This window comes from Sebastes fasciatus, chromosome 6, assembly GCF_043250625.1.
Source record: "Sebastes fasciatus isolate fSebFas1 chromosome 6, fSebFas1.pri, whole genome shotgun sequence".
In the NCBI taxonomy this organism is placed as follows: Eukaryota; Metazoa; Chordata; class Actinopteri; order Perciformes; family Sebastidae; genus Sebastes; species Sebastes fasciatus.
The window spans coordinates 5285349-5302391 of record NC_133800.1 but is presented as its reverse complement, the minus strand read 5'-3'; the positions used below and the strand labels follow the sequence as shown (position 1 = coordinate 5302391).

Below are 17043 nucleotides of genomic sequence, written 5' to 3'. Positions count from 1 at the left end.
TCCCCCAGGAAGTGTCAGAAATCACACCTTTGGGTGTCCCGGGGGGTCAATGAGATGCCGATTCCCAGCTGCTCATCAGTTTCCCCCCTCCTCTCGAGCTCTCTTTCTCAGCTGGCCAGATGTTGTTGTTTTCTAATTTAAGAATTCTGAATTAGGGTTTGAGCTTCATTTGTATTTGAAGGCCAACACTGGTAGAACACTGATACTGGTGTTTTAAGATTTGAGCTGGCAATTGTTGGACGATATTCAATTTACAATGATATGAATCAGAGAAAAGCAGCAAATCGTCCCATTCGAGAGGCTGGTGGCGGTAAATGTTTGGTAATTTTAGGCACGACATGAGTGAAATATCATGACAGCTATTGGATGGATTGCAGTGAAATGTGCTACAGATATTCAAGGTCTCTAGAGGATACATTTTAATAACTTTAGTGATCCCCTTACTTTTCCTCTGGCTCCACCATCTAGTCAAAATTTTAATTTGAATAAACATAAAAACTGTGTGGGGAGCATCTGGACGAGCCGATGCACGACACGGGGGAGGGGGGGGTGAGGAAGAGGGAGGACGAGGATGCTGTAATTTCTCAATACAATGTTCACATCCAAAATAATTAGTGAACTGTTCATCTTTACATCTTTAAACATTATTTAAAAAGTTTTCTGAATCTGCACTTTTAGGGCAAACATTTCCAGAAGAATTACATGTTCAGATGAAGGCTGTGAGATGTGTAAATAATAAAATAATCATTTAACTAGTAATAATAATGGTGCAAAATGATGTAAAATTGCATAGTTTTAAGTAAAACACCTTCAAATTTTCTTGGGGGAAGACCCCCAAACCCAATATCTCCTGGTATCTTTTTTCACTGTAGAAATTCAGAATGTGTTTCTTTATCCTGCTGCATAATGTGTAGGAGCATCCTGACTGGGACACTGCTCCTGAAACCTGAATGTCTTAAAGGTGACATATGAAAAACTAGAGGGGGGCTTAAAGAGACAGGCGCTAAAACAGAGCATTTCAAATAGAGGGTAAATACAGGTTTATTCAGACAGACAGTATGAGAAAAATAATGTTTTTTGAACATTTAAGCATGTTAAACATGTTCTAGTAGAAACCCAAAATACAAGTATGAACCTGAAAATGAGCACGATATGTCCCCTTTAAAACCTCTGCAGAATGTGCTATGAGCCCTGTACAGAGAGCCCCTCTACTCTCCCACACCTCTGTTTCTCCTGAGTGGTAATGTAATATTCTCCTTGTGTTGTTTCCTTCCATTGACCTCAGGCAGAGCCCCAGAAACCAAAGCCCTGGGCCTGGACAAGCTCGGCGTGCAACTCAAAAAGGAGACGGGGAAAATAGTTGTGGCCGATGACGAATCCACCTCGGTGCCAAACATCTACGCTTTTGGTGACATCGGCGAGGTAGGCGTTGTCAGTTAAGGCTGTGAAATCGAATACTGTGAGAAGCTGTGACAAGCTGTGACAAGCTGTGACAAGTCCACATCCTAGACTGTATATCTAGATGAACGATGCCTCTCCCACAAAAGTGAAACCAAAATATCCCCGATACCGGAGGTGCCATTTTGACATTTCATTCCTTTCATTTGGAGCCAGAGTCTGAACTGTAGTGATCGGGGGGGTGGGGGGTGCACGAGCACGGCCACAGCTTGCTAGCAGGACCACCTAGCTGCTACATTAGCGCCACGGTCGCTAACCATAATATCTCTATAAATACATTTATGATCAAATTGACACACGTTCTATTACACAGACTTGTGACGGTTATGGAAAGTTGAAGTTACATCTCCTCTCTCGTACAATTCCCGAGCCTCCGGCTGCACGATTACTTCACTCAGAGCAACTGTCAATCACGACGTCTCACCGCCTTTTTATGGCATCAAATAAGTGATTAAAACCAAACTTTTCAGTAAAAGGGCTTTATGACCTATACTGCAGCCAGCCACTAGGAGGTGATCAAGATGTTTTGGCTTCACTTTTGGGGAGCTGTCATGCCGTCCATCTTTATATATGTTATATCGGTGGTAAATAAACATTGACCTCCAGCTGATACTCAACACGAGGTAAATAACCACCAATATGAACAAATCCAGGCCACACTTCCTGTAAAAGAGTATTCCCATTTCCCTTACACCTGTGTGCTATCACTAAGACACTCTGTAGGTCCTTACCAGGAATTTAGGTCATACATATTTGTAGTGTTAGATGTAAAGTGGTGGATAAACCTTGTGTTTTGTTGACACTGGCTTTAGTTCCTCATTGTCTGGGGTCCCACAAACCCCACTGCTATATGGGTAAAAAGCATAACAATGATTGTAAAATCAATCATTTGTTTTATTTTCTTCTGACCTTATTCAATATGTAAAAAAGTATCGAAGGGGTAACCCTTCCATTTGCCACAAACCGATGACATTTGATAAAGTTGACAAAGTATAGAAATGAACAATGTAGGGCTGATTAAAATATTTAATGAGCGATTAATCTCAAATTAATTGCAAATTTTTTTCTGTTCAAAATGTACCTTAAAGGGAGATTTGTCAAGTATTTAATACTCTTATCAACATGGAAGTGGGCTAATATGCTGCTTTATGCAAATGTGTGTATATATTTATTATTGGAAATCAATAAACAACACAAAACAATAAAAAATATTGTCCATAAACCCTCACAGGTACTGCATTTAGCATAAGAAATATGTTCAAATCATAACATGGCAAACTGCAGCCCAACAAGCAACAACAGCTGTCAGTGTGTCAGTGTGCTGACTTGACTATGACATAAAGTGGGCATGTCTGTAAAGGGGAGACTCGTGAGTACCCATAGAACCCATTTTGATTCACATCTTGAGGTCAGAGGTCAAGGGACCCGTTTGAAAATGGTCATGACAGTTTTTCCTCGCCAAAATTTAGCGTAAGTTTGGAGCGTTATTGAGCCTCCTTTGCAGCTACAAGCTAGTATGACATGGTTGGTACCAATGGATTCCTTAGGTTTTCTAGTTATGATAGCAGTGTCTTCACTCTAGCTTTAAAACTGAGCCCGCTTCAACCTAAAAATCGCAAGTTGCGTTAATGCGTTAAAGAAATTAGTGGCGTTAAAACAAATTTGAAGTAACACGTTATTATCGCGTTAACTTTGACAGCCCTTAAAACAAAGTTATTACACCAAATAATAACCATTATCTTAAAAGTAGGGCATTTATTTGTGCACACACACACGAAGCGTATTATCCACTAGCGAGTACTTGGCAGACGACTGAGTATTAAGTCATGTAACCACTGGCATTGCCACTGTGTGTTGCAGTCTGAACCAGCCATGTCAATACTAGTTCTACCTGCTGCTTGTAATGTCAGTGTTGTTTTTTCACCACGACCAGCTGTGTGCTTCCTTCCTGCCTCCCAGGCCTCATGACACACACACACACACACACTAACACACACACACACACTCTCTTTGATTGACAGTTGGCTTTGATGAGTTGTGCTTCGCCCCAATACGTCTGTCAGCTTGTCACAGCAGCAGTGAGGCTTTTTTTTATTTTAAAAAGGGAGGGTTGATATCTCAATTTGTCCAGTGCTTTGTTGTTTTTTTTTCCCTCTCAGAGAAGAGTGCCAAGAAATGCATTATGATGACGAATGACAGTTACTGGAATACCAGAGCACACATCCACATACATGCAGAGGTGCAGGAGATGTTTTGGACAACAGGATGTGCGGTGGTAATTTAACAGGTTGAAGTCATGCCTTTAGAATTGCCCCGCAGCCCTTCTGTTTCCTGCACCGTTCAGCTGTGTGTGTGTGTGCATGCATGTGCGTGTGTGCGTATCCAAGACTATGTGTTTGTCTTTTTTGGCAGACATCCAGAACAATAAAGGCAAAACACAGACACAGAGTGTACTAGATGGTTTAAATGTTTAGCACTTGCCACTTATGTCAGTCACGGACTCATTGCCCAACTTGTCTGTGTGTTTGTATTTACACTATTTCGGCATTAATGTGTGTAGTCACAAATGTTTGAAAACAGACGACCAAATGGTTTAAACTTCTGTTACTTATAGCAAGGTAAATTAATTTTTTAAGACGCAGACTTAGATCTTATGTGTTTCATATACTGAAGTCAATTCAATTGTGTCTCGTTTTAGGGTCGTCCCGAATTAACCCCAACGGCCATCAAAGCGGGGAAGCTTCTCGCCCGCAGACTGGCTGGTCACAGCACCGAACTCATGAACTACGATAATGTAAGACACACACTCACTCAGAGGCTGATAATTTCTCCTCCAGCTTGAGCCCGCATTGATTTTTGAGCCTTTAGCTTTGCGCTTAATTTGAGATAAATTCTAACCATCTCTGTTGATTTCTCTCATTTACCCCTCACATCTTAATGTACCTCCAGCCTCTTTTCAGGATGAGTCTTTGGCACAAACACACCAGCATTTTCCAAAATGTCATCGTTCTTCATCATGTTATGTTTACTTGCATTCAACTCTTCTGCAAGTCTTAATATAGGTTTTATTATAGCGTATCTTCATGTTCACATGGAGGTCAGGGGGGATTTCTAAGACTGATATACTCCAATTAGTTTGATGTAGTTTTGATGTCAAATAAATAGGTTTGAAAGATATAATTATTTCTATAATAGATTTGAATCATTCAATGGTACTGAAATACAACAAGAAGTAATCATCAGAATAAAAAAACTTTATTGATCCCTGGGGGGGAAATTGCAGCGTTAACAGTTGCTCTTGTATAAGTATAAAGAAATGTAAGAAAAAATAGAAATAAAGGAATGTAAATTATGTTCATAATGCTACAATATAAACACAATGCATGTAAAAGAAATATATACAAATATTTGCATTAAGATAATAATAATAATAATAACCACAGTGCAAATAAGTAAATACAAAATGCTGAGAAGTGGCATCTATTAAGTGTGTTGAATATACATGCCAGAATGGTATAAATACAAATTTCTTGAAATGTACAGTATAAATGCAGTATTAATGACAGTATTGCACGGTTGAATTATTGCACAAATTAGTGTACAGTTATTGCAGCTGATGGGTGAGATAAGTCCAGGTCCAGTCTATTGACTCAGAGACAGTCAGAGGGAGGAGTTGTAAAGTTTCATGGCCACAGGCAGGAATGACTTCATGTGGCGCTCTGTAGTGCATAGTGAAAAGTATTCCATAATACATGACTTAAACAAATATTGAATTATCATAATACCCAATTTTATGTCAAACAACTAATCGATTACTTGTCTAATTGTTGAAGTAGTAGCTTGAAGTTCTGTGTGTGTCCATGTCTGTGTGCATCAGGTGGCCACTACAGTGTTCACCCCCCTCGAGTACGGCTGTGTGGGTCTATCTGAGGAGGAGGCTGAGAAGAGGCACGGGAAAGACGGCATAGAGGTGAGATAGACGTGTCGCTGTAGTACAGCTGTAAGCAGTGCATTTCCACCTGTGTCACATGTCAGCATTCACCCATTCACACACACATTCATACACTGATGGCAGAGGCTGCTAAGGTGCCAACTTTGCCCATCAGGATCTAATCTAAATACTCATTCAAACACCGATGGCTATGCCTTTGGGAGCAATTTGGGTTCTATGGGTACCCACGAGTCTCCCCTTTACAGACATGCCCACTTTATGATAATCGCATGCAGTTTTGGGGCAAGTCATAGTCAAGTCAGCACACTGACACACTGACAGCTGTTGTTGCCTGTTGGGCTGCAGTTTGCCATGTTATGATTTCAGCATATTTTCTATGCTAAATGCAGTACCTGTGAGGGTTTCTGGACAATTTTTGTCATTGTTTTGTGTTGTTAATTGATTTCCAATAATAAATATATACATACATTTGCATAGAGCAGTACATTTGTCCACTCTCATGTTGATAAGAGTGTTAAATACTTGACAAATCTCCCTTTAAGGTACATTTTGAACAGATAAAAAATTTATGATTAAGTTGCGAATAATCACGATTAACTACGATTAACTATGGACAATCATGTGATTAATTGCAACTGAATAATTTAATCGATTGACAGCCCCATTCATAACGTTTTAATTACACACCAGAAAAGCTCACATTAAATAGGAGGAGGCCTAAGTGAACTCATAACTTGGTAGTGTTAGTGGCATGTTGTGAAATGCCTCATAACATAAAACAGTCTTAAAGCATATGATATAATGAGATATGTTCTTTCTTTAAAAAAAAGGTTATATAATATATTATGTATAATATATAATTTAGTAAAAATTCCTATTTGGGTGAAAATTGTAACCTGACATCTTATTTTTGTGTAGAAGGGTACTTTGTAGGAGGTGTATAAAAGTCCTCAATTTACTGTGAGATTAATGAAACAGCTAATCTCAGTATATCTAGAAGGAATTATGTTTTTAATTACAAATGGCAGCCTCTTTATAATATAACAGAACAGAACTGGTGTAGCATTGGTCTACAATTGTGACTGTAACTTATGAGTTTAGATTCTTTACCAAGAAATTAATGGCTACATGCTACACATGCACAAAGACAGTGTTAGTGTCGTGTTATTACCATCAACTTGCATAAAACATACAATGTCCCATAACCCCCAAACAAACATTGACACGCACGTCCAATGCAACAGCGAGCAGCTCAGTATTTAACGTGCTTGCGTACGTGAGCGGTGTACCAGATGCTCGCCGGCAACACCTGCACGAGGCCGTCGATAAACGGTTTAGCCAGCGAGGTGGGGCTCCTTGCTGTGACTGACGGCCGAGCAGGAGGCCTGATTGAGGTGTGTACGGGGTGATGACAGGCACGCTTAGATCTGAGGAGGAGCTGTAGCACCGGCCCCCCGACAGCTGCACGGCCCTCACAACTTGTATCGGCACGTTCGCCCCGTAGAATAAAACCCACGTTTTCAGTGAGGAGTTTGAAATCAATCACTATCGTGAGCAAACACTGTTTTCATTCAGATTGTATACAGGGTGTTTGAAGTAGTGCTCATAAGGTCTCGCAATTGCATTGTTAGTGAGAGACAGTCATTAGAATCAGAACCAAAATACAGTCAATTGGGAGCCACGCCCTGATACTAGATTTAATGAGTCATTTTGTCATTCATCTCTAACATTAATGGGCTTTTAATTTGCTTATAAAACTAATTCTTATATTGCCCCGAAGTTTATTCAAGTGTGCTATTAGTACACTTCTTTTAAACTTAAAATAAGAGAGTATACTTTCAGTTTACTTTTCATGTACTTATCAGAGATATATGTAACAAAAGTATACTTCATTTTACTTGGCTTATACTGACAAGTATGCAGAAAAGTCAAAATATATACTTGGCTTATACTGACAAGTATAGTGAAAAGTCTTAGTATACTAAGTTTATAGGCTTACTTGTACTTAATCTTTTGTTCGAGATATACTTAAGAAAAGTAGAATTCAATATTCTTGCCTTATAGGCCTACAGAAAGGTATACTTGACTTGTAGCTGTGCTTACTTTTGATAGAGTAGCCTATTAAAGTGTGTGAGAGTTTCAAGGACGTTTTGATATGAATTTACTTCAATTCATTAATAATTTTCTTTTCTTTTTTGGGATTATCCGTTCACCGTGGAGGCATGCAAGAACAACACATTTTATTTTTTTATTTTAATCTCATTACAAATCATCAAGTAAAATAGCAAAAGGGGCAAGCCACTTTATGTAATACATAAACCATTGGCTATGTACTATAAGTTAAAGTATACATTCATGAACTAAAAAGCAGAGATGCTCACAAGTCATTTTTTGCAAGTCCAAGTCAAGTCTCAAGTCTTTGAGGGCCAATGCGTGCCGTATCACCTGCAAAGCATTTTTTGTTTACTGTCCTTTTAAGAGAGATCATCATCACTCTGCTGGTTAAAGCAAAGATGCACAAGAAGCTATTTTGACATCACTGTGAAGTACTGATTGTCTGTAGGCAGAATTGATTTGAGAACACAATAATACATTGTATATCATTTTCTACCATGAATATGATTTGTCCTCTGTTTTTATATCCATGTAGGTCTACCACGCTTTCTACAAGCCTCTGGAATTCACTGTTGCAGAGCGCGATGCCAGCCAGTGTTACATAAAGGTAGGGTTAAACTGCAGATCAAACTGAACAGTGATGTTTTTGTTTTAGGTATTTTTGAGCTGGTTTATTTTGTTGGCATACGATACACCATATAACTTAGTTTTTTGTGCTCTTTGTGCATGCATACAGTTGAAGGACAGGAGTAGTGGTGCCGAGTCAGCTTTGGCATCCACTTGTCCTGCTCTATGGTTATTTTGACAGCTACAGCCAAAAGCAGATGAAACTTCTGCTCCTCGGCTTAAATCCAGTCTTCTGCCTCCTCAGGTGATATGTGAGCGCGGTGGAGAGCAGAGGATCCTGGGTCTGCACTTCACCGGTCCAAACGCTGGAGAAGTCACGCAGGGCTTTGCTCTGGGCTTCCAGTAAGTTTAACACATCCTAGATTTTATTTAAGGAACATTTGTGTTATGTTTCTTTTAAAGAACAACCATCCAAACAGTTGCGGTGTTGAGTTGATCTGTTTTAACTCACTCAAAGTCACCAAGATGTGCCGATTTCTGTTGGATTTTTTGACTGCCCCTGATTGCTTTTTCTCCCTCAACACGCATTTAGTGAGCGATACATTCCAGCTTGTTTCTTACAGCAAACCAAACATTCAAATGTAATGTGAGACACCAATTAAAAAAATATAGCTATATGTTAGTTTTAGTTTAGTTTTAGACGGGTAACTCGTGCTTTCTTTGCCATATGATGGGATGCCTGCTTTGAGGACCACAAAGGCAGAGCTAACTGCATCAGTGAGAGAGCAGTTTAAAGCTAGGGTCGGTAGTGTTGTGTAAATACATTTGTTGGAAACACTGCGCTGGGTTTTTCAGTTGGGAAATTTTAAAAAAAATAGTGTTCTCTTGCTAGTTTCTCAACATTCCCACCCTACCTTTAAGTTGTCATTTGTTATAAATATTTTTCTAATACTAATAACATAAAGAACTGCAAGAGACAAAATGAAGACCATTATAAAGCAAAGTCTGTGCCTTGTAATGTGTAGGCTGTGATCTCAAATTCACCAGAATATCTTATCACTCACAGGAGCCTGTACAAAGGGGCTGAGACCTGGTCTTGAGGTCCAGTTCTGGGACGCAAGCCCTTTTTTGGAATTTCTAATCTGTAAAGTAAAGGTCATTCAGCGGGATCTATTGGCAGAAATGGAATATAATATTCATAACTATGTTTTCATTAGTGTTTAATCACCTGAAACTAAGGATCATTGTGTTTTCGTTAGCTTAGAATGAGCCGTTTATATCTACATAGAGAGCGGGTCCTCTTCATGGAGTCCGCCATGTTTGCACAGAACGGACAAACCAAACACTGGCTCTAGAGAGAGCCTTTTGCATTTGAACGTTACCTGAAGACCAGCGTAGCTTCTCCGACAGGCTCGGAAAGGGAGGGGTGAGCGGAGAGGTATTCAGTTGGTTGCAATCTGCAACCTCACCAAAGAGTATGGAAGCAAAGAGTTGTTTTTTTTACAACAGCCGCTGCCGCCATTTTGGACTGAAACCGCTTATTATATCTAGAATATTTTATTGTTCAACACAGGCCATTTCAGTAGATCAATTTCTACAGTTGTCAGTCATGAGAGTGTGAGTGAAATCAACGTGAATGACCTCCCCGTGTGTTTGTATTTGTCTCAGGTGTGGAGCAACATATTCCCACCTGTTGCAGACGGTAGGCATCCATCCAACCTGCGCCGAGGAGGTGATCAAGGTCAACGTCACCAAGCGGTCCGGCTTGGACGCCACTGTAACCGGCTGCTGAGGTTAAGCATCTCGGTCTCTGAACACTAATGAGCACGCGGGGTCCCTCTTAGGCGGTAGTTAGAAGTTCAGCCTGGGTTTCTCCTGCTCTCTCTCTCGTTGTCCCTCTCCTTCTATGGCCCCCAAAATTGCCCCCAGTTTCACAGCGCTCTCTCTGGGACCAGAGTCTCGTCATTGGCCAGTCATGCAGATCATCACTGGTTGACCAGGTTAGTGTCAGTGACACATCACGTGATAACCAAGACTATGATTATTCCATATACACGCATGCTGTGAGTGTATGCTCTAAAGGCAGAGGGTTATAGATCAGGTTAGGGACTTGTAGCCGCAGAGTGAGCGTCTTTTAAATAAACAGGCTCATCAATCAGGATTACGGCCTGCGCTCAGGGTTTTGTTGAAATCGTACGAGAACCGTGGACCGAACCCTCTAACGTTTTTCTGAATATATATATATATATTCTGCAAATATTGTTGTTTCTCTGGCTGTACTTCCTGTCCATTAGTCTTGGAGGTGACACATACCATACACCCCCCCACAACCCACCCCCCCATGACACTGATGGATGGCCCCAGGGCCGTCGCCGCAGCGACACCGCCCCATTTCCCATGGACACACACAAACAGTCGGTGGGCCGCCTGTCAGTCAGCCAGCTAAGACCTGGCCAGGGAGCCCCGGCTTGTTTCGGCCCCAGCAGACCCCTTCCTTTTCCTCCCATGCCCCTCTACATCCCAATGCATGAAGAAAACAGAGCGGGACTACAAACACGTGCTGTCAAAAGCTGCGTGGATGCCACAGGGCGACTCTACCTCTTGATAACAGTGCAGTGAGAGCTCTGCTATAACTGCACTACTCAGCCTCACCCAAAGGTGGCACTGTTGCCCTCCAATTCTCCCCCTTTTTTTTTTTCCTCAGCCAAGATTGGAAGACAGGATGAAGTAGTCATTGGATAAAACATAATACATTCAGGTTGCACATTTAATCCCTTTAATCCCTATAAAAGATATGTGCTTTTGGGTGAAAGCAGACTGGCTTTATTGGTGCCAAACTGATAAGGGTTATCTGTTGTGTATTTACATTGATTGGCAGGTTAGGCCTAAAGAGTCATCACCCTTGCAGATAAGGCAAGTTGTTTATATCAATAAAGCAGTAAAAGGCCCCCACAGTTTGCCAAAGTGCTCAAATGTTCAACCTGCTGGCTGTACTGGACATCTTGGGTTTATTAAGTAGAGGATGAGGAGGAGGAGGAGGAGGAGGAAGAGGGCTGTCAATAAAGAGGGTTGCTACAGAAATCGGGGGGACCTAAGAGGAGGCTGCTGGGCGTAGTTTATTTTTATTTGAAGTCTAATCTGCCCAGTCTGATTAATGATTTCGATGAGGGGAGTGACAGTGTGCCAGGAGATGGAGAGAGGAAAAAGAGAGAGAGAGAGGTACCAGGTTTGTTTGGGCATGGGCCAGAGGAGAGAGAGAGCGGCCCTGGTTAGGGAGGGAAGGGGGATTCCTGTGTGCTCTGTTCAGGGCCGAGGTGCTGACTGAAGGACCCTGACCTCCGCTCAGCAGGAACAGCTTGACTCTATCACTCGGAGCACAGAGGGCTCACATGCTGCGGCGCTGCACGGCAGGGGCCTGGAGGGGGTGGTGGAAGGGGGCTCAGGGGGGTGAGGGTGAGGATGACCGGGAGACGGACAGACCCAACCAACCAGCCAACCAACACAACGCGGAGCGGTAGCGGCGTGTTTGCCCAGGGTAATTGAGTCTATGTTCCTGTGCTTAACGAGCCACTTCAGAGACCTCAGGCTGGGCCCGAGGCAACGCGAGGGAAGTTATTGAGTCCATCACTGTAACTGTAATGTCTGTTTGCTTTTTACCCTCCACTTCCCATCTGCGTTTTCTCATCTGCTCTATATCTTATACACAGTATGGCTGCTCACACGCACAAAATGAATATATTATTATTATGGCTGTCAAAGTTAACGCGATAATAACGTGATTTGTTTTAACGCCACTCATTTCTTTAACGCATTAACGCAACTTGCGATTTTTAGGTTGTAGCAGGCTCAGTTTCAAAAAGAGAGAGTGAAGATACTGGTATCATAGACTAGAAAATCTACCATGTCATACTAGCTTGTAGCGAAGGAGGTTAAATAACGCTCCAAACTTATGCTAAATTTTGGAGATTAAGATTTCCAGTAATAACTATATACATACATTGGCATAAAGCAGCACATTTGCCCACTCTATACTATTAAATACTTGACAAATCTCCCTTTAAGGTACATTTTGAATGTAGTTTTGAATGTCCATAGTTAATCACGATTAACTTTGGACAATCATGCGATTAATCACGATTAACTATTTTAATTGATTGACAGCCCTAATTATTATATATTGTAATGACATATCTGTGTAATATGAACGATATCTGTTCATTGTTGTCACTCCAGGCCCGGATTTGACCAGTTAGCCTCAGCTGTGCCCCATGGGGTGGGGGGGTCAGGGTTCACCTTTCAGGTCGGCCAGCTAATGATGGCCTGCACTAAAACCCAGAACTGGGGAGTGCAGGCCTGATGTCACCTGGCCGCCACCTTTGTAAATAGAGAAGTGTAATTGTCCATTAAAGCTTTGTTATACATAATTTATATGTAAAGTAATAACACTTTGGAATGCACAGTGTCACTATTAAAGTAATGATGCCCACTGATTGAGTGCTCTATTGTTCATAAATGACTGGTGCATGGTTGCATGCATCTGTCATGTGTGTTCATACACATGAATGTGTACATGTACACATGAGCATACAGCACGTGTGAGTAAAGAGTTCCTTTTCACTGGGCTGTGTTCATTTTGTAAAAACACAATGTATGTAGGGAACGGGAATCGCAGAGCTTTCTGAGGCACGCTGCCATTTTTGGAGGTGAGCGGAGGGGTATTCAGTTGGTTGCAATCTGCAACCACACTAATGGATGTCACAAAATCCTACACACTGTTCCTTTTAACAGATATTTATTTAAATGAAAATCTTCGAGATTGCCACTTAAATGGAATACTTCATTTTAGGAAATATGCTCATTTACTTTCTTGCCAAGAATTGGAGGAGAAGATTAATACTTCTCATGTAAATATGAAACTACAGAACAGCCATAAGCAGGTTAGCCTAGCTCAGCATTAAAACTACAAACGGGGAATTGGCTGCTGCCATTTGATATTTACCATACGGATGTGATGGTGGTATCAATCTTTTCCTCTATCTCTCAGCAGCAGAACAAATATGTATTTCTCAAAATGTTGAACTATTCCTTTAAAGAGAATTAGTTAAAATTGTTGAGTCGGAGAATAACATTTTCACAGCAAATATAAGGGCGTCCAGAGAACCACTGATCGTGTCAATGTAAATATGCATCTGTACAGGTTTATCTTAAAATATGCTCCATGGCTCAGTCTTCTATATTAAGCGGTGTCACAAGGGGTGGTCACACTTTGACCCGGACTCGTCTCTGCTGACAGGCAGCTCTGCTATGCAGCCCTGTCACTCAACCCTCTGCACCAACAATGGCAGAAATTCCACTGTGTTTGTTTGGTTAAGGACAGAGCTCTCTGAAACCCCTGAACCTCCTCAGGATCCACAGCGGCCTCACTCACCCTGAGAATGAAGCCGGTGGTGTCAGTCCTAACCCAGACAGCGGGAGTAAAGTTCACCCGCCATCTCAAGAATAGTCAGTCCCATTAAGCAATTGTGTCTCCTCTGTCCCTCCACAATGGAGCAAACAGGCTAAATCCACCTTGAAATGCACTTAGTAGAACATGTCAACATGTCAGGGTGCGCTCGGTTCTACGCGCCGTTTTAAGCCAGCCCATTGAACACTGACAGTTGTCTGTGAGTCAGACATTCACGGGGCCTTTGTCACTCCAGGTCTTGAGCCCTAGCAGCCACGCTGGAAGAGCAGAACCCTCAGACTCACGTTAAGACACACATGCTGGGTATACAACCCCCGCCGCCGCGGCCAAAAGCCTCAGGAGGAGGAGAAACCGATACATACCTTGTGTAAACATTAGCGAAAAAATGACGCTAGGAACAGAAAAGGCTCAACCTTGGTGAGGATTATCGCTGAGAAATGAATAGGGGCCAATTATGACTGCTCTGTTGTACTGCCAGTATCTGGCTCAAGAGCTGTCAGCCTGAGATGCCTGCAGGGCCTGGAAGGGGAGGGGGTCCTCAGGAGGCTTGATGTAGAAAAAAAAGGGGCCCTCAGACTGGTAAGCCAAGGTGAGTCTCCCAACTAGATGTTGGTGCTCTCTCTCTCATCTGGCCTCCCAAGTTCAAGACAATTAGCTCAAAGAACCTGCTGAAGCCGTGCACTAAGCCTAATGGCACAGGCTCACAAAAACAACCACGGGAACAAGGGTGTTGAGATGACACTTTTCTTTTCGTGTGCTGTACACTGTTTACAGACACCACTTTCTTCTGTGGGGAGTCCAAAGACACATTTTAATCTTGGTGCTGGATTGTGACTGAGTCTGAATACTCCCCATCAGGAATGTCAAGGTTGTCTCGTTTGTATCAAAGACGACATATTTGATTTTTGCTGTAGCTCCTAGAAAGATTCAGTCATCGAGTTGCCTCCCTTCTTGACCCCTCGTTCAACCACAAACACTGAGAAAAGGTAGATGAGGTCAGCTCTTGTCAGAGTGGGTTCCTGTTGGTAGCCCAGTAGAGGTGAGGGCCTGTGAAATGAGCTTATCTGACCCCTGATAAGAACAGGATACCCTCAGGAACACTCTAAATTCAATACACATGGCTGCGACGGCGGCTTTTATCTGGGTGTTCGAAAAAGGAGCTAGCGCTGCGGTTAGGTTTGGCCTATCGCGACCGGTCCAGTCAACCACAGCCTTACAAAGAATACCAGTGCCTGTGGCCAACAGTGGAAAGGATGTGCTACAATGTCATAGTTTGTGGTTTTGATCCCCAGACGTCACTAAGAGAGCAATTACGATCAGCAACCTCAACTCCTAAATCATTTAGTCAGGTCTTTTGCCACACAGGAAGCTGTTTTATTACCTCTGAAAGCTGCACAGAGATTTATAGAGCTGATGTTTGATGACGGCATACAACAAAGGGACAGTGTTTGTGTTTACAGTATATGCATGCCAAATAACTCCGATTGAGGCAATAGCGGTCTGCATGCAAAAAGCAACACAACACACCCTGATGTCTGGATCTAAACAAGACATGTCTGGCACACAACATCTGGACTGAATTATGATTATGTTGTTACACCTCAGACAACCTCTTAACCATTGTCTGTTTGATCAGTTAGATGAGTTGCTCAATTAATTCATAGTAATGTAATACAGTAGTAATTAAGCTGTAAAAAAAAAGATATTTTCTATAAAACAGTCACTATATCCTGACAGTAGTGCATGAGACAGGTAATCTGAAAAAAAATCATGTGCCTCTCCTCCGGTGTCCTCCGGTGCTCCTAACGGCATCTGCAAGATTTCGCAGACTGCAGGAAAACAACCAGTCAGAGCTGATCTAGAGTCTGCCGTCTATGAGAGCCGGCTGTCAATCACTTGCGAACTCCGATCAAACGGTCAAACTAGGCAACGCTGATCAAATATTAATCAATATTGATATATATTATCAATATATGTTATTGTAATGCCTATTTCTCGCCTCATATGTTTTCAGAAACATCTTGTAGTGTACTGTTTAGCTGTAAAATGAGAAAGTTTGTGACCCGGCAGCCATGTTGAGATCTGGTGAGAAAATACCAAGCACCACCCACCAGCCGGAGCACAGCCAATAGGAACGCTGAATAGGAACGCTCTCTCTCTCTCTCTGAAATTACCTGTGATTGTGAGTCTTGCCGTCTCTGAGCAGCTGTCAATCACTCGCAAACTCCGATCAAATGGTCAAACTAGGCAGCGCCACGGGCTAGATTTTTTTAAAGCCTGAAAACAGAGCCATGAGGAGGTGCAGAAGTCTAGTTTTCTCTCAGAACACTTGAATTACAATATCTTAGTTATTTTAACCCAAACCACAATCTTTTCCTAAACCTAACCAAGTAGTTTTTGTCAAGTAACTTCCGTGCGTAAGTTACGGCATTTCCGGAGTTATTTAAACTCAAACCACGATCTTTTCCTAAACCTAACTGAATAGTTTGTTGCCTAAGCCTAACCAAGTCGATCTAGTCCTAAACCTAACTGAGAAGTTTTATTTTTAGTAGACTGGGGCGGAAATTGTCAAATACGTCACGTGTTGCTGGACATTCGTAGGAAAACAACGCTGAAAGTTGTGCTGAGCGTCACGAAAAAAAGGGAAATTCGTGTCTATGTACACAAATCAAATAGATTAAATTTCGCGACTATTTCATGAACTGGCGTGAGACTGTGTTGAAATGTTAGCATGCTGACTTGCTAAACTAAGATGGTTAGCATGGTAAAGATTACCTGCCATCACCATGTTAGCATAGTGATGTTGACATTTAGTTTATCACACCGCTGTACATAAGTACATCCTCACAGCCACTTGGCTGTTCGTTAAACTTTGTAGTTTAAGTACTTCAGGGTGTCTGTTTCATTTCTTTAATCCAATTTTTCAATTTAAATGATTGAATAATGGGGCACTACAGGAATAGTGTGCAAATACTTGAGATTGACAAAGGTCTCAGTGTTACATTTTTGGTTGTCAATAGCCACAGCCTACAGTGTGGCAAATTGTAAAACATTCGATATCTGTAAATGTGAGATGAATCCTGTTCACATCAGTACTCCAGGACTGGTGAGGAGGAACTTGGGGGGGGGAAATAAACAAAAACAGTGTTTGAGTTCTTTCAGAACAGGATAGTCTGGAGGGATACATACCCATTAATTATTTAAAAGAAGTAGGCCTGGCTTATTTGGTAATCTTCATTTATGAAACGAAAAAATATGATTACACATGATTGATAGCTTTAACATTCCAAACCTCACAATGATCAAACTCTGGTACTGATGGAGATAATCAACTTAACAAGCCTCTAGCACAGGAAATAACAAGCTACTCCATTACACTTCCTAAAGGTTTTTGCCAAACACTAGCAGAGAGCAGAATCAGTATCAACACCAACTTGACAGCTTCCCTTCTGACTGTGTCTGCTCTGGGGCTCTGGTGTTATCAGTC

General features: G+C 41.8%; 1 protein-coding gene across 1 annotated transcript in view; it reads left to right on the top strand.

Moving 5' to 3' along the window:
• Positions 1-12582, top strand: part of txnrd2.2 (thioredoxin reductase 2, tandem duplicate 2) — a 34626-nt gene extending 22044 nt beyond the window's left edge. Inside the window, exons 12-17 of the mRNA XM_074637286.1 lie at positions 1286-1422; positions 4157-4252; positions 5336-5428; positions 8061-8132; positions 8397-8494; positions 9761-12582. Of these exons, the coding sequence (XP_074493387.1) occupies positions 1286-1422; positions 4157-4252; positions 5336-5428; positions 8061-8132; positions 8397-8494; positions 9761-9884 (620 nt within the window). The 3' untranslated portion in view covers positions 9885-12582. The remainder of the gene's footprint in view (positions 1-1285; positions 1423-4156; positions 4253-5335; positions 5429-8060; positions 8133-8396; positions 8495-9760) is intronic.
• The last annotated feature ends 4461 nt before the right edge of the window (positions 12583-17043 follow it).